Source organism: Dermacentor silvarum, chromosome 4, assembly GCF_013339745.2.
Source record: "Dermacentor silvarum isolate Dsil-2018 chromosome 4, BIME_Dsil_1.4, whole genome shotgun sequence".
Taxonomy (NCBI): Eukaryota; Metazoa; Arthropoda; class Arachnida; order Ixodida; family Ixodidae; genus Dermacentor; species Dermacentor silvarum.
The window spans coordinates 101,619,161-101,646,709 of NC_051157.2; the positions used below are offsets into that span (position 1 = coordinate 101,619,161).

The 27,549-nt window shown below is 48.0% G+C and overlaps 1 protein-coding gene across 1 annotated transcript in view; it reads left to right on the forward strand.

Moving 5' to 3' along the window:
- The first annotated feature begins 1,478 nt into the window (after positions 1-1,478).
- The window catches only part of LOC125944995 (probable glutamate receptor), a 46,190-nt gene continuing 20,119 nt past the window's right edge, over positions 1,479-27,549 (forward strand). Inside the window, exons 1-4 of the mRNA XM_049666507.1 lie at positions 1,479-1,520; positions 11,152-11,252; positions 12,490-12,580; positions 25,756-25,914. Of these exons, the coding sequence (XP_049522464.1) occupies positions 1,479-1,520; positions 11,152-11,252; positions 12,490-12,580; positions 25,756-25,914 (393 nt within the window). The remainder of the gene's footprint in view (positions 1,521-11,151; positions 11,253-12,489; positions 12,581-25,755; positions 25,915-27,549) is intronic.

Here is a 27,549-nt window from a genome sequence, read left to right on the forward strand (position 1 = left end):
GTTTCGCCCGCGTTCGCCCCAAACGCGCGCGGCATTGGTGACGTGTTTATGAAGAACGTGCCAACCTTTGCCGTACACCCTGGCGGTGTACCACAGCGACCATAAGGCAATGGTCCCTGTGGTCACTAAATAAATGAAAACCACTGGATCATATATATTTCTCATTCTTTAAAAGCTGAAATAACCAATTACAACATCACATCTCAATTGACATAATTGGAAATACATAATTCCCACCATAGTACAGCTTTGCTGGTCTTCCATCTTCACCTCAGCGGAAGGGCTGACAGTTTTTTATTGCGATAGCAATTATATTGACACTCCAAAGCAGATTTCTGCCGACGGCATCACCGTCGTCGTCGCCGTCGCCGTGAGGTTCCGTATGACGTCAACGGCGATGAAGTCGTCGCCGCGCTCCGGACGCTGTATGTGCAAGGGAAAGGGCGCGAGGGACGCGCACTTTCACGGGGAGCGAACGCACATCGGATTGGCGCTGAGCCGTGCTCCCTCAAGGGCTGCAGAAGATAGCGCCAACCTTTCCCTTTTCCTCAAGAACCACTTATCATCATCGGAGAGCAAACACGCGTTCTGCGCCGTGCTCCCTGAAGGGCTGCAGAATTAAGCGTCTCTTTTCTCCTTTCCATATATAGAGAGCAAACGCAACATTTTCCGTCACGCGAAAGCCTGTGGGGGGACGGGAGGGAGGGAGGGGAGGCGACGTTTAGCTGCGGCACCAAATACGTATTTATATAAAAACGCTGCGCGCGTTCGGTGTGAACGCGGGCAAAACGCCGATGGCGTCGACAACAATTCTGCGCGTTGCTGGTGCTGCTGCATGTCCAAGTTTATACAGCTGATAAAACTACTATCTTTACTCCGTATAGCTCTCTACTAATTTGCTATCGCAATTGGTGCTTCGCCTTTCGGGTGAAACTGCGACAACTTCTTTAATTTATTCTTCGTAATATTACAAATGAATTCGGTCTTTTGAATGGCCCGTAAAATATTTAAAAAATTTGTTGCGTAGTCTATTACTTTTGTTTGTTCATTAGATTTGTGTATGAGAAGCGAACGTCAGATTTCCAACAAATGAGCCCACAATCCCTCGCACTCTGAGAACAACTTATCTGCTAAGTGTGATGTTCCCTATTCACTTGTTCAAAAATAATTTTAAAACGCACGAGGTCTTTGACTACGTAGCACTAATATAACTTTTAAACAAATGCATTTTTGTTAGCATTGAAAAGATCGCATTTTGTAGAGGCACACTGCATGGTTTCTCTGATTTGTTGCCGCAATCACGTAGATACTACAGCTGGCTGTTAATATTTACGTGCCTTGTAAACAAAGTGCATTGACACTTGTTATTATTCGTCATTGATATTCAACTTGCAGCAATGACCCAGGAGGGATCCAACGTCAAAATAACTGGGAACAGTCTTGTAGGACCTGCACTCGCCTGCTCAGCTTCTCGTAACATGGCTGTGAATGCTACCCACCTGCGGGTCACAGTTGCTGCTGTGAGTATGTCGGGATTGATCTTCAAAGCGTATATCTTCTTTATGTTGAGCGGTCGCCCATGATTTCGGGACACCTTATTGCACGTACAGCACTCACTTCTCTCACAAGATTAACTTCCGATGTCTGGTTTGTAGATCCCAACTTTCAAATTCTACCTGCACATGGAATAAAATTATGTGTCTTTAAGTAAAGCGCCGAACTCCATCCACCCTCTAAATTGACATTCAAGAGATGGAAAAGGGATAAATATTTGCTGGTAATATACTTGGCCAGTTCGTCGAACTGTCCTTCCCACATAAAAGAGCGTTAAAAGAAGTTTATCGGAAGCCCAGTTTCTTCGAATACTTATCACTGTATTTCAACACATATACTGTAAGCGTGCTGGATTGTACGCAGTCAAGTACATGATGAATCTGAAGTTTAAGAGCCACTGCCAGTGAATGATGGAAAGCGGCTCCTTGTATTTGATGGAAGTGAGTAGCGGTGCCGCTCTCAAGACCTGTAGCTTGCGGATACACGATGTGTCACACCTGCAGACATGTTAGATGACGATGATCAGGCAGAGACGCAGTCACAATTATCAAAAGCTGTCTGTAAAGATAAATTCCCTTTTTTTTTCGGCATGACCACCTCGTGAAGTAGTCATACGCGTGCAAAGTACCTGTTCACGAACTATAGTGATCGACGCTCGAAGATTTCGCTGGGGTCGCAGCGAAATCTTTGAGCGGTCGCATTGTTGCATAGTTCCTTTGTGGAAGGTGCACCTAATTACAGCTTTCTTTAAAGGTTCCGAAGCCGCAGAGCACATGACAGGAACTATAGATCAGTTGCGTGGCTGAGGCTTCTCCAGAGAAAATTCACATACGTGGCAGAGACATCTGGAGATGGATAGGAATGAGAGAGGGAAAGAGAAAACAAGAGGTGATAAATTAACCAGATTAAGTGTCCGGTTGGCTACTCTGCCCAGGGGAATGAGGAGAAGGGCAGGAACATGAGAATAGCGAACATAAAGAAAGAAGGAACGCATCTGTTCACACACTGTAGTTTTTTTACCAGCCCCATTGGTTTGAAAAAAAATTACCGCCAATCCACTCCCGTGAAGATGTTTGGTCAGCGAAGCTGTAGATATGGTGCGCCTAATGTAGGGCAACTTGTCAATCAGCGATCCCATGACGTGCACCAATTACGTACATTGCTCTTCAAATCATGAGAAACCAACAAACAGTGACACCAAGGACAACATAGCGGAAATTAATTACTTGTACTTACTAAATGAATTAAAGAAATGATAAATAATGAAAATGAAAATGGATGAAAAAACAACTAGCCGCAAGTGGGGAACGATCCCACGTCTTCGCATAACGCGTGCGATGCTCTTAACATTGAGCTACCACGGTGCCGTTTTCCCATCCACTTTTTGGAGTATTTATGTTTTACAACTATAACTAGCCCTGGGAGTGTTAGCCAGCGCCACCACTCACAAACCTAGGCGGTTGATGTGGAACATCCTTTACGCCGCAGGCGTCACGAGTGAGTGAGTGAAATATCTTTATTTAGATCCAGAGAAGACGCAGGGGAGACCCCGTATCACCCGACTAGTCCGGCGTCAAGAGTACGTGATCTTTTTGGGTGAAGGCAACTGGTCACCCAACTCGTTAATCAATCCGATTACGTTTTCAATGTATTGTCACGCGTTGTGCCTGTGTTATTTTTTTAATGCGAAGCATTTCTTGCCGGCGGCTCTGTCCGTCCCTCCCGTGGCGTCCCACACCCCCACAGCGCATGCGCGTCCCCTCCTCCCCCTCTCTCCTCTCCTATGCTCCCCCTTTCTCTCCTCTAGGAATCCTGTACGAAGCGGCGCCCGCGTGCCACACCCCCACAGCGCATGCACGTCCTCTCCCACTCTCTCTCCTCTCCTACGCTCCCCCCTTTCTCTCCTCTAGGAATCCCTACGGAGCGGCGCCCGTAGGGATCCAGAGTTGGAGTTGCTGCTTGCGGTGTCGACGCCGATACATTTGATGCAATAGTTGAGCCTGTGCCTTCGATGGTTGTGAAGAAAAGTGTGCTCGTACCTCGATGCGTCCTCTCTGTGGCCTGTGGAACAACTACATTGTGGGTGTCAAATTTAGCTTCCCAGTCAGTTGTGCTACCCAGGGGTATGCGACTTGCCTTTTTTGAAGTGGATACCAGCCTCCGCATAGGCGCTTTAAATGATGACACGTCACACGAATCCCGAGAGCACGGGACTGGCCCCGTTGTTCCTGAAGACTCATTGCGTTTTCTAAATATCATAAACAAGTCACTGTCTTCAGAGAAGCGTCAAGAGCTGGTCAGCGTCCTTAGCAAGCATGCGTCATTATTTGATTTCGAGCAGAACGCTAGCAAAGTGCGCGTTCCAGCTACATGGGCTCGCCACAGGATCGACACGGGTTCCGCGCATCCCATAAGGCAGAAGCCTTACCTTGTGTCCGTGTCAGAGCGCAAGATCATCGCAGAACAGGTCGACGACATGCTAGCCAAGGGCATCATCCAAGAATCCTCTAGCCCATGGGCTGCGCTGGTCATCCTCGTGAAAAAGAAAGATGGGTCCTGGAAGTTTTGTGTCGACTACCGGCGTCTCAATTCTGTGACGAAAAAGGATGTGTATCTACTTCCCCGGATCGATGACGTTGTCGATTGCCTTCATTCCGCGTCCTACTTTTCATCTGTGGACCTCCGATCAGGCTATTGGCAGATACCCATGCATTCAGCTGATACCTTGAGCTGTTACCTTGATGACGTCGTCATTTTTGGCCGCACTTTTGCAGAGCACAACGATCGACTGGACATTGTTTTGACGTGCCTTGAACAAGCTGCCCTTACACTCAATTCAAAGAAATGGCACTTTGGCCAACGAGAGGCGCTAGTACTTGGACATCTACTGGACAAGCATGGAGCGCGACCAGACCCACAGAAGGTCGCTGCAGTTAGCGGCTTTAAACAACCGCAGTCACAGCGCGAGCTGAGGAGCTTCTTGGGTCTTTGCTCGTACTTCCGACGTTTTGTCTTCTTCTTTCTGGGGTTTTACGGTGCCAAAACCAGTTCTGATTATGAGGCACGCCGTAGTGGAGGGCTCCGGATTAATTTTGACCACCTGGGGTTCTTTAACGTGCACTACAACGCAAGCACACGGGCGTTTTTGCATTTCGCCTCCATCGAAGTGCGGCCGTCGCGGCCGGGATTCGATTCCGGGATCTAGTGCTCAGCAGCGCAACGCGCCTTAGCTGACTGAGCCACCCCGGCGGGTTCGACGTTTTGTGTCCAACTTTGCCGATACTGCCTACCCCCTGACTTCATTGCTGCGCAAGAATAATCCTTTCATCTGGACAGCAGATTGCGATTCCTCGTTTCGTCAACTGAAGTTCCTGCTCTCTTCCGGGCTCATACTTCGTCATTTTGACCCCTCTGCCACAACAGAATTGCACACCGACGCGAGTGAAATCAGCCTCGGCGCCGTCGTCGTGCAGCGCTTTGGTGACGCCGAGCATCCCATTGCATACGCCAGCCGTTCGTTGAGCAAGGCCGAACAAAATTACACCGTAACTGAGCAAGAGTGTCTCGCCGTCGTCCTTTGCAGTCCAGAAGTTACGGCCATATCTCTACGGGCGCCGCTTCACGATCGTTACGGACCCCTATTCACTATGTTGGTTAGTTGGTCTCCGCGACCCGTCTGGCCACCTTGCTCGATAGGCGCTATGTTTACAGGAATTTGACTTTGCAGTTCGTTACAAGAGTGGCCGACATCATGCGGACGCCGATTGTCTTTCGAGGCTCCCTCTACAAACAAGTGAATGTGACGCCGACAATTTCGATGAGTTTCTGGCCGCCATCGACGACATTCTTTTTCCCGACCTGGCCACCTTCCGGCAAGAGCAGCGTGACGACCGCAGCCTGGATGCCCTCTTCGCCTCAGCTGCTCAGCCAACAGGTAACAATGGCTTTGCCATCCAAGATGGCCTGCTCTACAAGAAGAATTGTGCGGCTGATGGTGCCCGCCTCCTCTTAGTGGTCCCTAAAAAATTCAGAACCCACGTGCTCCGTGCTTGCACGACGACTCGACCGCTGGGCACCTGGGTTTCACCAGAACATACCACCGCATTCAGGGCCGATTCTACTGGAGCAGTATGCGACGGGATATAGAAAAGTATGTGGCCAGCTGTAACAAGTGCCAGCGATTCAAGCACCCTATAGTACTGCTCCGGTCGGACTCCTTCACCCTGTAGCGCCACCATCATCTCCTTTCGAAATGGTTGGAGTGGATCTTCTCGGCCCATTCCCGCGCTCAACAAACTACAACCGTTGGGTTATAGTCTGCGTCGACCATCTGACGCGTTATGCTGAAACCTGCAGCGATGCCAACGGCCACGGCTCTTGATGTTTCGAGCTTCCTCCTGTCCTCCGTTATTCTCCGTCATGGACCCCCTCGTGTTATTGTGAGCGATCGCGGTCGCCAGCTCGTGGCCGACGTAGTCGAAGAGCTGTTGCGTCTCTGTGCTTGCAGTTTCGCCACGTGACCCCGTATCACCCACAGACAATGGTCTCGTCGAGCGGACTAACAGAACTTTGACCAACATGCTTTCGATGTACGTGGATTCCAGGCACAAAAATTGGGATGGCATCTTGCCTTTTATGACCTGCGCCTACAACAGCGCAAGGCATGAAACTACAGGCTACAGCCCTTTTTTTTAAATAAATGTATTTAATGAGAGGTTGGTGCCTATATGTGGCGCCGGCTACTCCTCTTACATGAGAGTTGTCCTCAGAAAGTTGTCAAAAATCACACAACTGGACTAATAACCACATGTGCGAACATTCACGTACTAAGTCTTGACTACAATATAAATAAATGTTCGCGCAACAGAAGAGTTCACATAACATAAATACTCACAAAACGGAAGTGTCCACACGCAACACATGAGTTCACAAAGCATAAATGTTCACAAAACCAAGATGTTCACACAGAAGATGTTGGGCACTTGCAAATTAGGTCCCTCTGGAATGCCGCGCTCTAAATACAACCGTCTTTTACGCAGACACAAATGCTACATGAACGCGAAGACACAATAAACATGTAATCAAGAGTGCCTGTTAATAATAACATTGCTAGCAATAACTGATATCTGACTTGGTAATTACGTGATATTTTGAGTCCTCCAAAAATTGTATTAAGGCGCGCGCAGCGGTGTTTTGTAGTTTTTCTGTCGGCCATGGACCCAATATTTTTCCTATGGATAGTGGTCATCTATCCAAGCTATGTAGTTTTTCTGAAAGCTTCTTACGGTGAGCATCATGTTTTTTACAGTGTAGAAGAAGGTGTTCTATGTCTTCTTCAGCCTCTCCACACTAGCATGTAGCCCTTTCTATCTTCTTTATTTTACATCACCCCGCAGTTTCCTTGACACCATTCTACCTTTTACTCCTCATACGGACCCTTCTATTGCCCAGACTCTCTTCCGTGCTGAGGAAGTACGCCGCATAGCTCAGCTCCGTACGTTGGCATCCCAAGACCACTCCAAGATCCGCTACGATCCACATCAGAATGTGTCATATGACAAAGGGGACCAATGGCTTTGGACACCACTTCGCAAGCGCGGGCTGTGCCAGAAGTTTCTAGCTCGTTACACCGGGCCTTTCGTCATCACCGATCGCCTAAGTGATGTAACCTACTCGATTGCTCGTTTCGTGTCCAATGGCTACCGGTCTAAGAAGACGCAGCTTGTTCACATCGCTCGCCTGAAACGCTGTCATCCACGTGACTCCGAGTGGACGTAATTCACAGTTACTCGCCCAGCGGGCTTCGTCTGAGAAGGGAGGAGTGTTACGCTAAAGCTACGGCAAGGACAGAAGAAGAGGAGAACGAAGTGCACCTGTCTTGGTAGCGGCTTGGTGTCGGCGCGGCCCCTTTTCATCAATTCATCTGTTAAATAAACGCACCACATCGTAACAATATATATAGTGATTATAAGGCTGCAGTATTGTGTGATTCGCCGTGTTTGACTTGTTACAACAGCATAGGTTTATTCTAGACATTTGTGAATTGACCTTTTTTTGTAGCTATGAGTATTGGGGCACTTCTAAACTCGTTTCCTGGATACGCGATCGATGACAGTATCCTACCTGGTCGATTTTTTTTCAGCAAAATTTAAACAAGCACAAAGGATCACTCAGTCGGAAGAGAGCGATGAGAGAAGCGACTTCATTCTAAGAGGAAGTTTCTTCTCATGGGGAAGATGTGCTCGCCCACTTGGCAGGCTTTTTGTTGAAGCCGATTATCCGCACTGTGGCACACTGCTCTGCGTGCATGCTAGCGGCTGAAAAACCTGGACAGGAACACCACCTTGATCAACTAAATGAATATGTCCAAGGCGGCAAATTTTAATTTATGCAAGCAGACAAATTCTGTACTTTGTTTTTGTGTTTGAGGGTGTCCTCAAGTCTTTTGCTGAAGCTCAAGATCTGAGCTGTCAGAGAAACACAATTGAAAGCACTGAAGAAAATTATTGGAAGGAATGTAACCTTGCCAGAAAACTCATGTTATCAGCACAAAGATGTGATTGGAAAACTTCATGAGCGATTTGTGCCCACACATCTCCGCATCTGTCTGCGATGGCTTAACACTCCTGATAAGGGAACTGAGTGTTATGCTAGCAAGACTGTAGCAGGTCGAGCGTGTAGTAGGGCAACCCCATTTTAACCAGATAACCTCGCTGAGAGCTTATAAAGTGAATTTGTGTTTACTTTTGTAAATAAATTGTCTTTGAGTGTTGAAAACTGTTCTGAATGCATTTGTCTTCTTCAGCAGGAACCTGAACTGCTGCAGGCCTACTCACGCGACGTCTCCTAATTTTTCTCCCAGTTTCATAAATATGACGGGAAAACCCTAAGAAGCAAGATTACTATTAAAAGAGCTTCAAACTTAACATTTCATCAAGTGTATAATTAAAGTAATATTTGTGGGTCGTTTACCAATGAAATGAGTAAATAAAAAATGTTGTCGCAGTTTCACCTGAAAGGTGAAGCATCAATTGCGATAGCAAATTTGAAGAGAGCTATACGGAGTAATGATAGCAGCTTTATCAGCTGTATAAACTTGGACATGCAGCAGCACCGGCAACACGCAGAACTGTTGTCGACGCTGTCGGCGTTTTGCCCGCGTTCGCTCAAAATGCATGCGGCGTTGGTGACTGTTGCCGGAGCCTCTGATATAAATAGGCACTTGGTGCCGCAGCTAAACGTCGCCTCCCTTCCCTCCCCCTCCCCCCCACGGCCTTTCGTGCGTCGGAAGAAGGCACGTTTGCTCTACATATATGGTGATTGTAGAGGAGGAAAGAGACGCCTACTTCTGCAGCCCTTAAGGGAGCACAGAGCGGAACGCGCGTTTGTTCTCCGCCGTGCGTTCACTCCCCGTGAAAGCGCGTGTCCCTCGTGCCCTTTCACTCGCACATACAGCGTTCGGCGCGCGGCGACGATTGGCGCTGAGCCGTGCTCCCTCAAGGGCTGCAGAAGATAGCGCCAACCTTTCCCTTTCCCTCAAGAACCACTTATCGGCGACGATTTCATCTCTATTGACGTCATACGGAACCTGACGGCGACGGCGACGCCGACGGCAGAAATCTGCTTTTGAGAGTCCATATAATTGCTATCGCAATAAAAAGGGTGTAACCTCGCAAACAAATCGTGCTACCTTCAGGTTGCGATACACGCGAAAAGTGTCGCATAACCTCTTTTGAAACGAGCCCTCTATGCAAGCAAACTGTTTCCAGATGGTAAAGCAGAAAATCTGCATTTAAATCGCGTCGGTATCGCCCTTAGAACGCCCACCACCCTTTCTTTCTGCCCAATGGTTAATCTGCAGCAGCCACACGCCCAGTGCCTCCATATTGGAAAGAACCAAGATGGCGCCGAAAAGCGTGGGTGTCCCCACCCTGAAAGCGGCGCTGGGCATCGAGGCACCCTAATTCTCTCTCCTGTGCCGCGCCGCGATGAGCGCTTGGGCCACTGCCGCGAAACCATCTCCCGCTCAAGCTAACCATCTCCCCGCTGCTTCGCATCCACACATGGTTCCCTTTAGCGGGAGATGGAGTAATTTTTTTCTTCTTTTTCGCTTTTTCAATATTACGCAATGTATAAAGTCCTTTGTAACTATGTAATGGAATAATGCAACTTTTTTAACTTCTTGCTGTTTTTATGCAATGCCTATCTGTTCATTTCTCTGTCTTCCCTTTTTTTAACATCTGTCCGGTTTTTGTTACATGCAAATTTATTAGTTTTGAGCCAGTGTTTGATTCCTTGTAACATCGATATCTTTTCACCGATTGTATTGTATTGTAATATACACACCGCTCACCCTATGCCTCTTCGTAGGCATATATATATATATATATATAACTACGCCTCCGTTATGCTCCGAAACGTAGCACGCGAATGGCCGCGTTCGGCTATTCGCATTTTATCGCAGATGATTTCTGCACACTGTTTTTTTCTTCGCCATAAAAAAGTCCCAGTCTCGGGGGACAGGTATCGATGGCGATAGCATATTTGCAGAGAGCCATACCATTTAAGGATAGTACTTTTATCGGCTGTATTAACTTGTAAATGTTCGCTTGCAAACTAAATGAACAACCGTGATGTCAGCCCGCACAGCAAACATGAACACATCACACTCGATGACCGCGGACACTCGCTGTCAAAACGCTGACGTGAGGAAACGCGGCAGCAGCTGCGAGCGAAGTGACCTTACTGCGGTCCATTGCCTCAGCACAAACTGAGCGCCGAAAACACACAGCGCGCACAAAGCTACTAAAATCCCTATATAAGAAAAGTACCGCCATCTACTCTTTCCTCCGCCGCCTCCTCTCCTAAAGCGGTTGCTTTTTTCTTTACTTTTTGCTTGCGAAAGCCAAGTCGACGGTGGCGCACCTAGAAAGTCCAGGTTGAAGCTTTCAGGCCGGGCGCGCGCCGCCGCCGCCGCTGGCGACTGCGGCTGCGCAGAGGACTTTCAACATGGCTCTGAAGCGGAAAAAAAAATATAAAGAAGTGAAAAGCGCGCGCTATCATCGTCCAACCGGAGATACAGGAGAAAGAGAAGCGGCGTTTATCAAAGGATGGCGGTACTTTTCTTATATAGGGACTTTAAAAGCTACGAGCCGCTGACGCATCTAGTAGTAGCAGTAACAACTTTTTCTATCCTTTTTAAAAGGAAAGGGGCAGCGCTTAATGACGCCAGCTTTTTCACAGCGAGTGTCCGAGGTCCTCTAGTGTCTGGTGTCATGCGTTCATGTTTGCCTGTGCGCGCTGACACCATGCTTGTTAACTGAGTTAGTAAGCGGACATTTCCAAGTTTATACGGCCGATAGAACTTTACTTCGTATAAATGTCTACTAATTTGCTATCGCAATCGATGGTTTGCCTTTCGGGTGAAACTGCAGCTTGTTTTTTTTTTTTTTTTTTTTTTTTTTTTTTTTTTTTTTTACATCCAAGGCCGCGAGCTTTCTCGTGCGTATCCGGGCTTCACTCTCCTCAAACTGGGGAGTACATTGCCTTCGTGTGGCTGTCGGTAAACTTACAGTTGTGCACATTGCTTCTGTGCAGTCTCCACCATGGGTGCAGGTGCATGATGAAAATGGAAAGCTTTACGTTACCGGCATATTTGGCCACCTCCTTCGGGCACTCGCTGACTTCGTTCCCTTCAGGTGAGATGCCACGAGACATGCTTTCCTCACTGGACTGCGGCTGGTTTCTTGTCTCACACACTTGGAGAAACACCGTATATAGTAAAATCCTGCTTACAGTGAAGATAAGTTTCGGTACAGATTGATGTTCTGTTCTTTTTACGGGTAAAAAAGGGCTCCGAGGGCTTCGAGTGGCGTTTTTGACCTCAAGCCTTCTTATTTTTATTTTTTACTTCCATGTCTGCCAATTCCTATTTTCTGCGATTCTGCCCTGATGAGCGGTTCTCCTTCTCAATGCGGCAAGACCTCGGAACGTCATGAAAGCGCTCATTTTATACACTCATAACCTGCCGCCACCTCCTCCCCATTGTCTGCGTCTTCACGTGCTTAATGACGCACGTTCTAGGTCATACCTTTAGTAAGCTACGCCTTAAGAAAGCCACATGGCGTTGACGTGACGTGTGCAATCATGCACGCACTAGGCACACCCTTAGTGAGCCAGAACCGTGGAGATGAATTTTCACATATGAAATGCAATGCAAAGAAGTTATTTTGATGTTTTAAATAGGTTTGACAAAACTATATAAGTCGTCGTAAGCATTGCTATGCTTACCCAATGAGGAAACCCGTCCGTTCGTCCATCCGTCCATTTCGTCCGTCCGTCACGTAAGACGATGGCTTTCAGGATAGGTCCCGTAGCGGTGAGCGGATTGACCTTCATGCTGTCATTCGCTTCAGCGCGAACTAAGCGGCGAAACCACAGTGCACACGAAGCTAGCAGCACTCGGCGCACCCTGTCCCCATTGCAGATCGCTTTAAAGATAGGGCCCTTGCGACCACGCCATACGCCGCCGGATGTACGGTTGATCATGGTTCATAATGGTTCGACGTGGATGGATAAAGCGCTAAAGAGCCATAACGGCTTATAATAATCGGAACGTCATCAGAGTAAAGTCCCTATCAGAGCGCTTGGCGCCGCGACCTGCAGTAGTTTTCTTACGTGATCAATTCACCTTGAGCCGCCGTCCGCAGCAGTTCGTGTCGCCGCAGCGCTTTTGTACTGGTCGGATGCAGGGATGTGGGTCAGCTGCGGGGCTATAAAAATGCGCACTCAGTTTAACGGGCTCCTTGATAATGGTGGAAGCAATATACCAATGTGGTAGAGGGACGTGTTAAGGTTATAACGAAATTTTAAATGCGTAGATTACCGTAAAATACTGTGAAGCCGGAATTTGCTCTTTGCATCTTGACTTTTCAGTTTCGACGTCACTTATGACCCTAAGCGTTCGTTCGGCACACGCCTCGGCAACGGCACATACACCGGCATTATCGGACTCCTTCAGACCGGGGTGAGTGCTTTGCATGCCTTATACAGGTATTCAGCGCAGTGTCTATGACTCAAATCCACTGGCGAAAGGAAATCCGTACAGCAGCAAGAACACGGGCGGCCACGCATACCACTATATATATATATATATATATATATATATATATATATATATATATATATAATTATGCAGACGCAAGCACATTCTGGAAGCTATGCGAAGCAAAGCTTTCGTGAAGCGGGTTAATCAAATCTCCCGATTTGCCCTTTTAATTCCTGAATCTTTAACGTAAAGCAAACTGGAGCGCGCGTATGCCATCTAGGGCATCCGTGCTACTCAAGGTGACACACAGACGGCGATCACCTCAAAGAGCTAGTTGGTGGTGGCAAACGATAGAAAAATGGGTGCGTTTTTGGCCTAATAGAGCATTGGGCTGCTGTGCGAGGGGACCAAGACTAAAAAAATGAAATTAAATTCTGGAGTTTTACGTGACGCAACCACGCTATGATTATGAGACACGTCTTATAGTGGGAAAGTCGGGAATAATTTTGGCTCCTTGGATTTCTTTCGCGTGTACCCCATGAACGGTACACGGATGTTCTTGCATTGTGCCCCTATCGAAATGCTGGCGTCGCGGCCGGGATATAGCAGCGCAACGCCCAAGTCACGTACTCCGACACAACGGCGCGTTTGACCGAGGCTCGATCTCAGCATCGAGTACGTAATGGATTTTTTTAAAAGTGTGAACTATTCGGCTGGACAGCAGCCCCCAGCAGCCATGGTCAGGAAAATCAGGGAGTGTTCGCAAAGAAAGGTTCGCTTTAATAGCCTTTTAGAGAACAAGCACCGCTTTCGCAAAGCTTCTCGTTTCGTAAATTTTCCTTGCTATTGGCCGCGCTTTTTCGCTTGTTATATGTACAGGATCAGGATTGGGTGGAATTTTCACTTACGAAGAATTCTAACGTAGGAGCATTCTGCAAATACCGGCCAACAAGATGTTTCTTAGTGCGCCTTTACATATTAATAAAAATATCACCGGTCACATGAAGCAGATGAAAGCTTCCGCAAGTTAAGATTATTGACAAAAGCAGAGATCAAATGGCGAGCAAACTTCTAGAAGCATTTCATATAAGAAGGAAAGGGTCCACTTGTGTTGGTGACACTTCGATAACGCTGTATACCTCAGAAGCAGGCTTTTTTTATTGCGATAGCAATTATATGGACACTTCAACCGGATTTCTGCCGTCGGCGTCGCCGTCGTCGTCGCCGTCGCCGTCCCCGTGAGGTTCCCTATAGATAAAATCTTCGCCGCGGGCCGTATGCCCGAGCGGAAGCGTGCGTGGACGCGCGCTATCACGGAGAGCGAACGCACTCAATCTCCCGCGCGCAAGCAAAGAAGCGGGAAGCCAGCGCCGGAGGGAGTGGGGGGGGGGGGGGATGGAGGGGGGGGCGCACTTCCACTCTGCCAACAACCGCGCTCATCGCTCGCTCGCACCGTCTCTTATCTCCACACGGCTCTGACCTTTATGCGCCGTGCATTCGCCGCTCAGTTTCCGTTGAAGCGATAGACCGCACGTACATGTACCTTCGCCGCTGCGGTGTATGAGCTTGCTGCCAGAGTTTTGACGGTCGTTGTCTGCAGTCATTCAGTGTGATCTATTCATGTTTGTTTGTATGTGATTACACGTTTGACGTCATGCTTTCACTCTACTGCGTATGCTTGGATGTCTTGCTTTTTTGTACGTTTCACCATTTATTAATGGTGAAACGTACAAACAGTTGGTAGTCGGCGCCCCTCTCTCTCTTACCTGTCCCTCCCCTTTTTTTCATGTTCGGTGCTTTGCGCCAGAAACAACATGTTTAGCAAGCATAAACACCAACTAGCCCAAGAACTTATTATGCAGGTATATAAAGTATATTTCAACTCTGAAATGCGTGCGAATGCCCCAATCTAAGCAACATAAAACTTGATTAGGTTTATTAGGGCGGCTTTGTTGGTTGATTCGGTCACAATTTAGTGTACTTGTGCTACCTAGAGCACTGCACGGGCTGGGACTTACCCGAAAGACCACGGGCCGGGCCAGGTAGGGCAGTTTTTTCATAGGCTCGGGCCGGGCTCGGGCATGGCATGTGCTTTTTGACCCGGGCCCGGGCCAGGCTCGGAGTTTCTGGTGGTGTGCATGTAACGTGCAGGCGAGTTATCCTCGTGCGTCTCGACTCTGAAAAACCTGTTGCTCCGGCGCAGCAATTAATCCGGAGCCCTTCACTACGGCGTGCCTCATAATCAGAACTGGTTTTGGCACGTAAAACCCCAGAAAGAAGAAGAAGCTCCGGCGCAGCTGGAAGCTAGCAGTGCTACTCCTGTGTACCTAATTTTTATTCTTCCGTCGTATTTTCCGTTGTTTGAAGAGAATGTAAAAGTCTAGAAAGACCGAAGTCGCCTCAACCCAAAGGATGCCATTGTATTCCTTACCTAAATCAATCTATTAATGCTTTCAGCGCGGTGTAAGCGCGTTCGCGACTTGCTGATCCTTCAAAGGCGAATTAGTAAAACGATGACTGGTAAAATATGATAATTCGTCACGCGGCTGAAATATGGCACTGCGTCCATCCATGATTGCACGCGATGTTCTCAACCGGCCGCCTAGCAGCAGCGCATTACGCTGCACCATGGAGGAACGAGAAGTTTTCTTTCTCCATGTACTCCATCCATGCGCTGCGCTCACGAACGGTCGTGGCTGTCGCTTCGGCTAGAAATACGGTTGGGTGGGACGAGCGGCTGCGGCGGCGCATGCTTTGCAGTGAGGCACCCGACGTGGAAAAATACTGTAGTGGCGCTGTGATAGAAGTGGATTGGGCCGCATTAAGGTCGCGCCGTTAGAAACTGCTGGCGATACTGCTCGGCAGGGTCATTCGTACTACTTCGAGCACTGGTATTTGAGTTCAGACCACTCAAATGGTGTTCATAATTGCATATGACATGTATTTATGCCTTAAGCATAAATTCCTTTTATTCTCTTCATTTATTTTTTTTTAATGCCGCTCGATAGTATTTCTCGGTCTCGGGCCGGGTTCGGGCCGGGTTCGGGCCGGGCTCGGGCCGGGCTTGGGCCTAAGGTAAAGGGGTGGCGGGCCTGGCCGGGCGGGTTACGTAGATTGTTTCTGGGCCCAGGACGGGCCCTGGTCTGGCCATAAAACTTTTGGTCGGGCTCGGGCGGGCAGCCCAACAGCTGGGCGTCTCTGTGACGTCAGTGGAAAGATTACACAGACTTGGGCAAAGGACTGGTTGGGCGGAACAGGTCGGGTATTATCAGGCTGTATGATTTCAATGAGAAAGTAGCCATTTTTAAGAATTGCAGCAAACTGAAAGGCAGCGGCGTAAGTGGTTCCGACGATTATTCACAGGCAACACTGCACAAAAGGAAAACTTCTTTGGGAATCAGCTCGGGCTGATAAGTATAACGGAGCAAAAGTTAAGCTCGTGCACTGATAAACTGATCATCAACAGTACTGCCTATATCTGGGACCTGCTAACTAACTCTCGTGTAAAGTTGCCAGCTACCCATGCGAACACATCCAGTGTTCATAAATGACAGAAGAAAAAGCATGAACTAAGAATGCTAAGCGTAAATGCGCGAAGTATTGTAAATAAAGCTGACCGCCTCGAATGCTTAACGATACTACACAATCCTCATGTTGTTGCCGTGACAGAGACGTGGCTGCATAAAGATATTCAGAGTGAAGAAGTGTTTCCTAGCTCATATAATGTGCTCCGCAGGGACAGGACAAACAGAGGAGGAGGTGTGGCATTATTCATCGGAACACATTGCAATATAAACCCTTCCCCTTTATTAGTGATCACGAAAGCGTATGGTGTAAACTAGTTATGACCGATATGACATTAGTAATTGGGGTCATTTATAGACCTCCAGCAAGCCCTGTCGACTACCTCCAAAAGATTGATGAACAGTTAAGTACTCTAACGAACAGTAGAAGCAGAATTATACTTATAGGTGACTTTAGTTTGCCCGGTGTAGATTGGGACGCGCGACTTCCCGGCTCTATGGAAAGGTCTCATGCTGACTCGATGTTAGAGATTATGACGAAGTATGGTCTCATTCAGACGGTCAAGAAACCCACTCTAACTCAAGGAACTGTAATTCGCTGTTGGATTCAATATTTCTTTCTGGAGAAGCTTTTGTTTATAAAATAGGTATTCACGAGGGAATTTCGGACCATAACAGTGTACTTGCTACTATTAATGTTAATAAGAAGTGCGCCTCAAAACAGAAGGTGGTAGACATTTATAATTTTAACGCAGCTGATGACACTTCAGTTATTGACTACTTAGAATCTGCCTTTGATACAATGCCACAAGGTGATAGCGTTGAGAACCTGTGGCAATATTTCGTCTCAACTGTGAGAAATTGTTTGAATGCAATTTGTGCCACTCAAAAAAAAAAAAAGCGGTCTCGAAAAGAAAATCCGTGGATTACTCGAAATATCATCCATTTAAAACGACGTCTTCAACGTGCTCGTAAAAACAAACCCAAACATGACACCGTTTGTATACTCTCAGTGCGCAAGTGCGAAAAGAGCTGAAGGAGGCCAAAACGCATTTCCTATCTACAACACTGACACAGTATATGAGGAGCGCTCCCCAAAAGTTTTGGAGGTATCTCTCCGGCTCTAATCTAATAATAAACGGAGTGCTAATAAACGGTGCTTTATGCTGTGAACCGACATCAATCGCTGAAGCATTTAATAGTTTCTTTGTGTCGGTATTTAGTTCAAAACAAGGCGAACCCTCAATGGAAGCGTCAGACAGGCAGCAATGTAATGGCATTGTCATATCGCGAGAAGGTGTAATTTCAGTACACTTAAAACTGGATCCTAAGAAGTCGCCTGGTCCTGATAAGATACCTAATGAGTTTTTGAGGCTTTACTGTGAGTGGGTTTCCGATTTTTTAGAGAAGATATTCATAGCGTCGTCACGTGAGAGCACTGTTCCGAGTGACTGGCTGTTAGCAAGAGTTGCGCCCGTCTTTAAAACTGGTGATAAATTGGACATTTCCAATTATCGTCTTATATCTATCACATGTACTGCATGTAAAATATTATAGCATATAATATCTAAATATGTTGGAGAATACATTGAAAGTCATCAACTTTCTTACGGCAAGCAGCATGGCTTCCGTAGCCGTCTCTCGACAACAACACAACTTTTCGAAATTACTCATGCTTTTGCTACAGCCTTAAACTCGAGAGAACAAATTGATGTTATTACTATAGATCTGTCCAAGGATTTCGCCAGAGTGTGTCATGTGGAGCTTTTACACAAACTGCACGACTTTGGTATTGATGAACAAATTATCAATTGGATCAAGGCTTATTTAACTAACAGAGAATAGTTTGTGGTAATAGACGAACAATGCTCTTCGACTGCATCAGTTTCATCCGGGGTTCCGCAATTGTCCGTTCTGGGTCCTATATTGTTTTTATTATATATCAATAATATCGCGAACGACATACATCCTCTCGTCGAAGTTCGATTGTGTGCGGATGATATTGTGTTATTTTGTCGCATGAAAAGCCTGCAAGACCAGGTCGTGTTGAATCACTCTTTGAAAGTTGTATATGACTGGTGTGTAAAGTGGAACTTGCTAATCAATTATGAAAAGGCTACTTCTATGATTGTGTCTAAGTAGAGGACGCCATTTGTGTTCCCGTACATAATTAATAACATAGAAATAAAAAGTTCCAATAAATTAAAATATTTAGGAATTACGATTTCTCATGACATGAACTGGAGTGATCATGTTCAAAATATATGTGGAACAGCCCAACGAAAACTTGGATTCCTACGGCGAAAACTAAAAGATGCACAACCGGATGTCAAACTAAAAGCACATAAATCAATAGTATGACCAACTCTGGAACACGCAGGTATAATTTGGGATCCAAATCAGAAATATTTCATTGACAAGCTTGAGCGTGTTCAGAGAATGGCAGTGAGGTTTGTATTTTCCTGTTACCAAAGAACGCAGTCCGTAACAGAACTTCTTGCACGTGCAGAGCTGCCAACTTTGGCTGTTCGCAGAAAAATTGCTAGGCTCAAGTACTTTTACCAGCTCTATCGCAGTGCATTCAATTTGGATTCCTGCTTATACTTGCGGCCGCCCGGTAGACGGTCATCACGTACTAACCATCCATTTGCAGTTATGCCCTACCTGCCAAGAGTTGACGTCTACAAATATTCGTTTCTGCCTAAAACAATTATAGAATGGAATAACCTTGACCGACAAGTATTTGACAATACTTGTTCATTAGAAACTTTTGAAAAAGAGCTGGAACTGTGCTGTATTGATTGAATGTACCCTTCCCACCCTGTAACAGCCCGGAAGGGCTAGCAGTATTGGAAAATAAATAAAATAATAAAAAACGGGCCCGGGCCGGGCCCGTGCAGTGCTCTAGTGCTACCTACTGCTGCACAGTTATATAACCAAGTACGGGACCGGTGCAGGTCACTGAAAACGCGTATTTGTCGGGAGGACACTCGGTTGTTATAACAACGGTGAGTGCCGGGCGCCACAGCCTTTTTGTCTGGGAGTCTCCTCTCGATAATCGGGGTTGGGAATATGCAAAATCGCACAGGCGTGCTGGGTGTTTTTATAATCCAGAACGAGTACGCTAATTTACCTATAACATCTGTGCACCTAGACAGACGTGAAGCATCCCTTCACGGGAGCAATTGACCCTCTCCCCATGCGGAAGCTTCGCGCAGAACAACGGCTGCGAAGCTACCACTAACAACCCCGTGAGACATTGTTGGCGTCTTTAGACATGTCATTCATCGATGGCGGAGGAAGATAAGGTAGGTCACATTATGAAATGAATTGGCAATGGCGCGTTTTATATGCTTCTATCAAATAAACATGCCGCTGTCGTGGTGGTCATCAATCTTTGCGAAAGCTTTGACAAGCTCCACAGACACGCCGTCCGTCCCACGTGTCGCCCTATAATGCATCAGATGAAGCCCTCTCGCGCATCATGACTACTCCAAAGCTTGACCCCTTCCTATCCAAGGCAAGAGTTTGCCGACGGTAAGGTCCCGGCTGTCTCTGCCGTCCTTTCCTGTGCAGCCGTCCTTGTCCTTACCGCCACAGCTTCGGCAGATAAGCAGACTTCTAAACCACTGCCGTTTGCACAAGAGCCTCCACCGGTGCCACTCTCTCTGCGCTATGTAGAGGTAACTAAATCCCTAATCTACGTTGAGTCTCCCTCGTGGCAACCAGATTAAAGTTTTTTGCTGTTGCCGGCAGCTGTGCTCCTCGATGCATACGCGACCCCTACTCTCACGAAAGCCGGGATTAATAACCGGGGCACAGAGAATGAATCTTTGGCCATCATAAGGGGCGCCCAACAAATTTAGACCTCATCCATGAGGTTCGATGAAGTTACAGACCCCTGCGAATTTTGTTGGCCGTCGATGCTGAAACACCTCTATTTCCCACTCGCTCGCTGGGCCCTCCGGTTGCAAGACTTCGGTCTGTGCGTTGTTTACCCATGTGGCAGCAGGCCCTGCGATACCAAGTGCTCTCTCATTTGTCCGCGTTAAAGCCCCAGGCTTTAGTTCGTGTCACCTGACAGTTCCACCTGCGTCTGCCATTTGTGTAGGCTGGCGTACCTACTCACTGACTGAGTACAGTGACTCACTCGCTCCACTTATTTCACAGGCGTGAGACAAAGCGTTAGATAGAATGTCAGTGGACCTGATTGTATGAAGAGGAGTGAATGCAAACGTGTTTCACTAGAGGTTAGTACGGACAGGAATGAAAGCCGGCGAGCCAGTGAAGCTGATATTTAGAGGACATGACCGTGAACGGGAGTGAGTGTTGGTGAGTAGGAGTAGGCTCGCGTGAGTGTGTGCCGTGAGTGAGTGCCGACGGATGTGAGTGCGCGTGAGTGAGTACATATCCTACGAAAATATTGGTGAGTGGGTATGAGTGGGAATCCGCTTATTCGGCCGACCATTAGAGCTTTCCTCCTCGGCTGGATGCGACCTTGCTTCGGAGCAGTGCAGGAGGCCTAGCTTACCGCTTTCTTTCGCACATTCTGACCCCATTGACCTCTACACCTTATCCACCTCCCCGCCACCTGTGTTTTCAATTCACTATTCCACATTGACTTCTCTGTAACCGGAAATACTTGTCCAATGGCAGCACGATGTCGCTTGTCGTACCTCGATAACTCCGTGCAGAAATCTACCTTCCGCGATGACCCACTGTAAACAGACGGCTTTTTAGCACGATAGCGGTAAAGGCCCCGTGCCACAGAAAATCCGGCGTCAAAGTCGGTCTCGGCGTCCGCGGCTGAGAAAATCATCCCGAACCACCCGACCAAGCAGGCCCTCCGCGCGGCGTGAAGGCGCTGGTGAACTAATCGAATTTCCCAACGTAAAATCCGTCAGGAAAATCGTTAAAAAACTTAACCACAATCTACAGATAAGGGAGCGTCGCATTGTAATTTGAATATACGAGAAAACATAATTCTGCGACGAGGAAACTAAACACAAAGCCATTTTCCAGGATTTATACCATTCATACAGCGGCGCTCCCGGATAGGTTACTTGCAAAAACACCATCAAGATGGCGCTCGCCTCCTCGGCAGCGTAGGAAGCCTACATGCAACGACGCTCCCTACGACAGCGTAAAACGATAGCGGCGCGCAGAGCCGAAGGTGTAGAAAAAAATGACCGCCCCTTCTGCTCCGTGAAGATGGTCGAACAGCGAAGCTGTGTTAGTTGCACCGAGCGTTACATGTGCATGTGTTGCATGTGATGAAATTGCGTAAACACAAGTAAACACAGATCTACAACAGGAAGTTATATATACTGAAACGTTGTGAGGCGAGAAGAGGCAGTGACTTGCGACGCTACTTGACAAGTGTCCAGGGGCCGTATTCTGTAACGCTTCGGTTTTCGAAGGATTCGGTTTGGCGGTGGCGTCACATTGGGGCGGTCCGTTGACGTAATGAAAACAAGTGAAAGGACAGAGACCAATCGGCGCGAAGGTTTCTTTTTGTGGCAGTGAACGTCACAAACTGAGTAAAAATATACCAATTTACGAGCGCTTCTTGGTAAATAAAAATAATTTGTTCATGATATTGATGAGGTTTACGTTTTTCATCATGAAACGCGTGTGAGTTGTACTGGCGGTGAGTGACTTAACGAATTTTGTTTACTTCGGTTGACCCATTTATGCCGCTAGGTGAGACGTCGTACACCAACTTCGCGTTGCGGCCAAAATACACACTCAAGTTCCTCGCACAGTCGGAGCGCTGTCTCTTTTGAGAATCTGAATTGTCGCCTGAATCCCTCATCTGTCATCTCAAAGGCGTCTTGTCGACGTCGAGGTTGTCGCTGTCTATCACGGAGGCTCGCTAAAAGCACGATAACAGGCGCCACAGGCACCGCACACGCCGTCATTTTGCTCCGAGTGCCGCGATCTCGCCCGTGCACACGGCACGCACAGGCTCTGCACACGGCACACCGCGCTTCGGATCAGACCGAAGCAGCGCGCGCGGCTTCGCTTCGTAGCAGACGACAAATTCGGTATTGACATGTGCGTGACGTCAGCAAAAAATGCGTTCGCGCCCTGAGGCGATGGCGTCACCCAGGCGGCGACCAATCGCTGCACGCAAACCGAATCCTTCGAAAACCGAAGCGTTACAGAATACGGCCCCAGTTCTCTGGTCGAAAGCTGCGGAGCTGCCGCCTGAGGAATCGGCTGCAGTCACGGACACCGCTCACGTTCGGCGCGAACGAGGGGAAACGCGTTATCCGAAAGGGCGCGCCGCGCAATAACACCTTCTCTTATACCCATCGCCTCTCCTCCTCGCGCCGAGCGCGGCCTCTCATTGGTCGCCTGCTCCCCCAGCGTACCGTCTGATTGAACGTCTTCTCCCCCAGCACGCCTCTGCTCATCTGCTGGTCACGTGAAATGCCTCCTACCCCGGCGTGGCTCTCATCCTCTCCTGGTCACGTGACCTGCGTGACACCGCCGGACAGACAGATGGCAAAGGGTCGACTTACAACAGCTCCGCTGTTAAAAAATGTTGCAGTTTCACCCGAAAGGCGAAGCATCAATTGCGATAGCGAATTAGTAGAGAGCTATATGGAGTAAGAATAGTAGTTTTATCAGCTGCATAAACTTGGACATGCAGCAGCACCAGCAACGCGCAGAACTGTTTTCGACGCCATCTGCGTTTTGCGCGCGTTCACACCGAACGCGCGCGGCGTTGGTGGCTGTTGCCGGTGCCTCTGGGGGGGGGGGGGGGGGGGGCGGATGTTTTCGACGAGATCAGAACGGGAAAGTCTTCGAGCAGCGTCGGAAGTCTTTAACACCTTCGCGCCTCGCACCATTTTTATATAATTACCCATTTGGTGCCGCAGCTAAACATCGCCTCCCCTTCCTCGCTCCCGTCCCCCCACGACGTTTCGCGCGACGGAAGAAGTCGCGTTTGCTCTCTCTCTATATATATATATATATATATATATATATATATATATATATATATATAGGACATTGTAAAGGAGGACAGACACGGTTATTTCTGCAGCCTTTCAGGGAGCACGGCGCAGAACGCGCGTTTGCTCTCCGCCTTGCGTTCGCTCCCCGTGAAAGGACGCGTCCCTCGCGCGCTTTTACTCGCGCATACAGAACAGGGCCTGCGGTGACGATTTCATCGTCGTTGACGTCATACGGAACGTCACGGCGACGGCGACGACGACGCCGATGGCAGCAATTCGCTTTGAGTTTCCATATAATTGCTATCGCAATAAAACGCCGCAGTTGCCGGGAGGCCTGACAAGCATTCAGGGATCTTTGAATGCTATCGCGCATACAGTACACGGCGTGCGGTGATGATTTCATCGCCGTTGACGTCATACGGAACCTAACGGCGACGCCGACGCCGACGGCAGCAATCCGCTTTGAGTGCTCATATAATTGCTATCGCAATAAAAAGCCGCAGTTGCCGGGAGGCCTGACAAGCATTCAGGGATCTTTGAATGCTATCGCGTTGCACTCTTAAAGGCGAAGCTTAAGCGTCCTCAAAAGTTTTTACAGCGGTGCTTTTTCGGTATGTGCTCTACCAAGAACAAATGGCAGATGGAGGGCTTTGTGTTTAAGTTTCCGTGTAACAGAATAATGTTTTCTCCTATATTCTAATTACAATCCGCTGCTACCATGTCTGCAGGTTGTGTTCAGGTCGCACTTTACAAATTTTCTCACGCATTTTACTTTGAGAAATACAATTAGTTCAATAACGCACTTGCAATAGGCGGAGGGCCTACAAGAATGAGGATGTATGCTGCACTTCCGCACACGTGCGTGGGCGCGTGACCAGCGTGTGCACACCACCGCCACCTAGCGGAAAGCACTCGGAAAGACCTCAAACGGCAGCTAGAAATGGGGCTTTGTCTTTCACTTTCCGCGCAACATATGTGTGCTTTCTCGTATATTGGAATAACAGTCCGATGCTATCATGTCTGCAGCTTGTGTGTAAGTCTTACTTTACGCATTTTTCTGACGCAATTTACTTTTAAGCATTCATTTAGTTCAATAAGGCACTTGGGCTTGGTAGAGGGACTAGAAGAATGAGGATGACTGCTCCACATCCGCAAACGTGCGTGCGCGCGTGACGTAGGTCGGTTGTAGTGGTGGTGCTTGCTTAATTAACATCGTCAACAGCTTCCCTGTACATCCGCTTTCACAGGGTGGAATGGAGGCCGATTTTTGAAAAAAAAAAACCTTCCAGAACCACACCCGGCTTCGCTTCAGATTTTATTTGGCGTGACACGTACAGTACACCTTAGTGGGCAAGTACGTTGGCTCGTTCCCGCCAATGCTGCAAGATTCCTCCTCAGCTAGTCTCCGGACCGCTGCCGACGCTGCCCTATCCGGCTAGTTCTTTGATCGCACCGGTACAGACTTGTACACTCTTCTTTCCTGCACTGTTGCCCAATAATGTATAATTTTCGCCATCGACCACATCACGCGGTACATGAACAGCCGCCCTGCCGGCGACCGCTGGCCATGGCGCTGAGACCTTCCTGGTGCACCAGATTATTATGTCATGGAGCGCCCCATGAACTCCTGAGTGACAGAGCTTGAGCGTTCCTTTCGGAAATGTCACACCGTTAAGGTAAATGTTACACCGTTTATCATCTGATGATCACCTATCATCCGCATACCAGTGGCTTAATTGAACGATTCAACTGGACTCTGGCCGACATGCTTTTCGGCTACGTCAATACTTCTTTCCAATTACCAAGGCCTCTGCCCTGTTGTGGCGTAGGCATCGCCTCCCATGGGTCCACTGTGTCAGTGAAGAGCCCACAGGGTTTACACGAAGAGTGACAGCGCCCGAATGCACTCAACGTTTTGTTCGCAAGTGTTTTTTACCATTGACTAGCTTTTTTCGCTAATAATATGTTCAGCGTCAGGATTGGCTGGAATTTGCTTTCACCAAATCTAGCGTAAAATATTTTTGTGAACAAGGGCCCAGATTATCTGTAGGAGAGGCCACGCCAATAACGGGCTTCTGTCGGCCCACCGCGTGGGGCTTACTTATGCAGGTTTTTAGGTGCGGGCCGCACGTGTTAATCACATACACTCGACATGTTTGTGTTACGGGTTCTTCTTGTCACTCCGCATTATCCTAAGTGGTTGTACGTTACATCGTATCTCTGTATAAACTTCACGCAGCCCGCCAACAAAATTCAGTTGGAAGTTTGCGCTTGCGTGTCACCCTTCGCGTGCTTTCGTCCACTAGTTTGTGCGCAGCAAACACGCCGTTATGGACCACTTTGTTACTTTTTGTTGCGCAAGTACAATAAGCAAATAGAAAAAAAGTTAAGGATCGTTTGATAACATATTTACATAGTATGTCACCATCACTATCAGTACCATGTGCATACTTAATATTTGCGGCCGAAAAAAAATCGCGCCCTAGTAATTCACGTAACTTTGTATGCACTTTTCGCTATTTGTGCCGGTGGGGTTTTCAACGGACTGAATGAATATAATATCCCTTAATTAACCATCACCTTTTGTTGTTTTGAGATGCCCGCTGAAATGTGCAAGCAGCTGGCCAATGGGTGCATTCATTTACTCTGCTATGCATTGACACAGGAGGCGGACCTGGCCGCTTCCCCGGTATTCCTGCGATCCGACCGCTCAGAGGTGGTGAAGTTCGCGCCGGTCATTTACACCAGCCACTGCGCGCTCATCGCTGTCGCAGGAGAGCCCTCTGTCAACGCATTCGGATACCTATTCGTCTTCGACTGGCAGGCAAGTCAACCATGCCGGTGCTAAAAAAAAATTACTTGACTGTTCGTGAAAGGCCAGTAGCCAACACCACCTAGATAGCACAGGCCTACACACTCCAATCTATGACGTCATGCTACCTGGCCCGAAATTGCCATTGCCGAGGCTGGCGTGACGAAAGCGGTGACGTCAAAATTACTGTTGCTTACGCAGGAGCATCCCCATTGGGTTCTATGGCAGTCGGGCCAGGTAGCATGACGTCATGATTGGAGTCCGTAGGCCTTGTGCTATCTAGGTGGGTCGCCGTAGCTTATGCCAACCTAACGAAAAAAAATGGGCGGGGGGGGGGGAGGTCTTTGCATATATATATATATATATATATATATACCTGATTCCTGATTTAGTCTCTTATACTTCTTACAGAATTAAGTACATCCGCATCGTAGAAGTTCCTTCGTTACGTAACCGTCGATGGGATTCGAATGAAATTTGGTTCAAAAAACTTCAAAATCAAGCGTGAGCATCAGTGCTCGCGGTACTTCCTATTCTGGTGCGCCGTTTAAGGTTGTTCGACTGGTGAGAGCCTGCCACTATAGCAGCAAGTTGAGCAGATTATTTCATTAGGTTAGCTCAATCTGGGTAGCGAAGGCAAAATGAAACAGGTCGCGTTATTGATGCTTAAACGAAATGCAAACTTTGCTGCAGCACAGCTCTTTAAGAGCGCTCAGGTGCACTGTAAACTATACGCGTACCTTTAGCTGATGTGCCCTACTCCCTTCCCCGCCCACTTCCCCTTCACCCTTCACATGGGGCCTTCTTGCGTGTGTGTTTTTTGTGTCGTGCTTTTCTTCCTTGCCATACATTCATTACTATAACAATTATGTGGACACTCCAAGCGGATTTCTACCGTCGTCGTCGTCGCCGTGAGGTTCCGTACAAAGTCCTAGGGTAATAAAATCATCGCCGCGCGCCGTATGCTGTATGTGCGAGTGAAAGCGCGCGAGCGACGCGCGCTTTCCACAGCGATCTCCACACGGCTGTTACCTTTGTATGCGCTGTGCTTTCGCCGCTCAGTTTCCGTTGAAGCGATAGACCGCACGAATTTTCGCTCGCTGCTGCAGCCGCGCATGCTCACGCCAGCATTTTGACAGATGTCTGCGGTCATCGAGTGCGATCTATTCATGTTTGCTTGTGCGCGCTGACACCATGCTTGTTAATTCAGTCAGTAAGCGAATGTGTCCAAGATTATGCAGCCGATAAAACTACCACCCCTACTTCGTATAGATCTCTACTAATTTGCTATCGCAATTGACGCTTCACCTTTCGGGCGAAACTACGACTTTTTTTTTCAACCCCACTCCAAGAAACTGCGCCTGCAGTAACAAGCAAACCTTGCGGATAGCCTGGTTTCCTGCAAGATACCAAACTGTCTCTCTCTTGACACGAATATGACATAAGCATATATTTGAGCATGGCCTCCGACATTGCGCGCGCTGGAAGGTATTGCACCGGCCGTCCAATTCGACGCGCTCCCGAGCAAAAAAAAAAAAAAAAATTGTCGCAGTGTTACCCGAAAGGCGAAGCACCTATTGCGATAGCAAATTAGTAGGGAGCTATACGGAGTAAGGATGGTAGTTTTATCAGCTGTATAAACTTGGG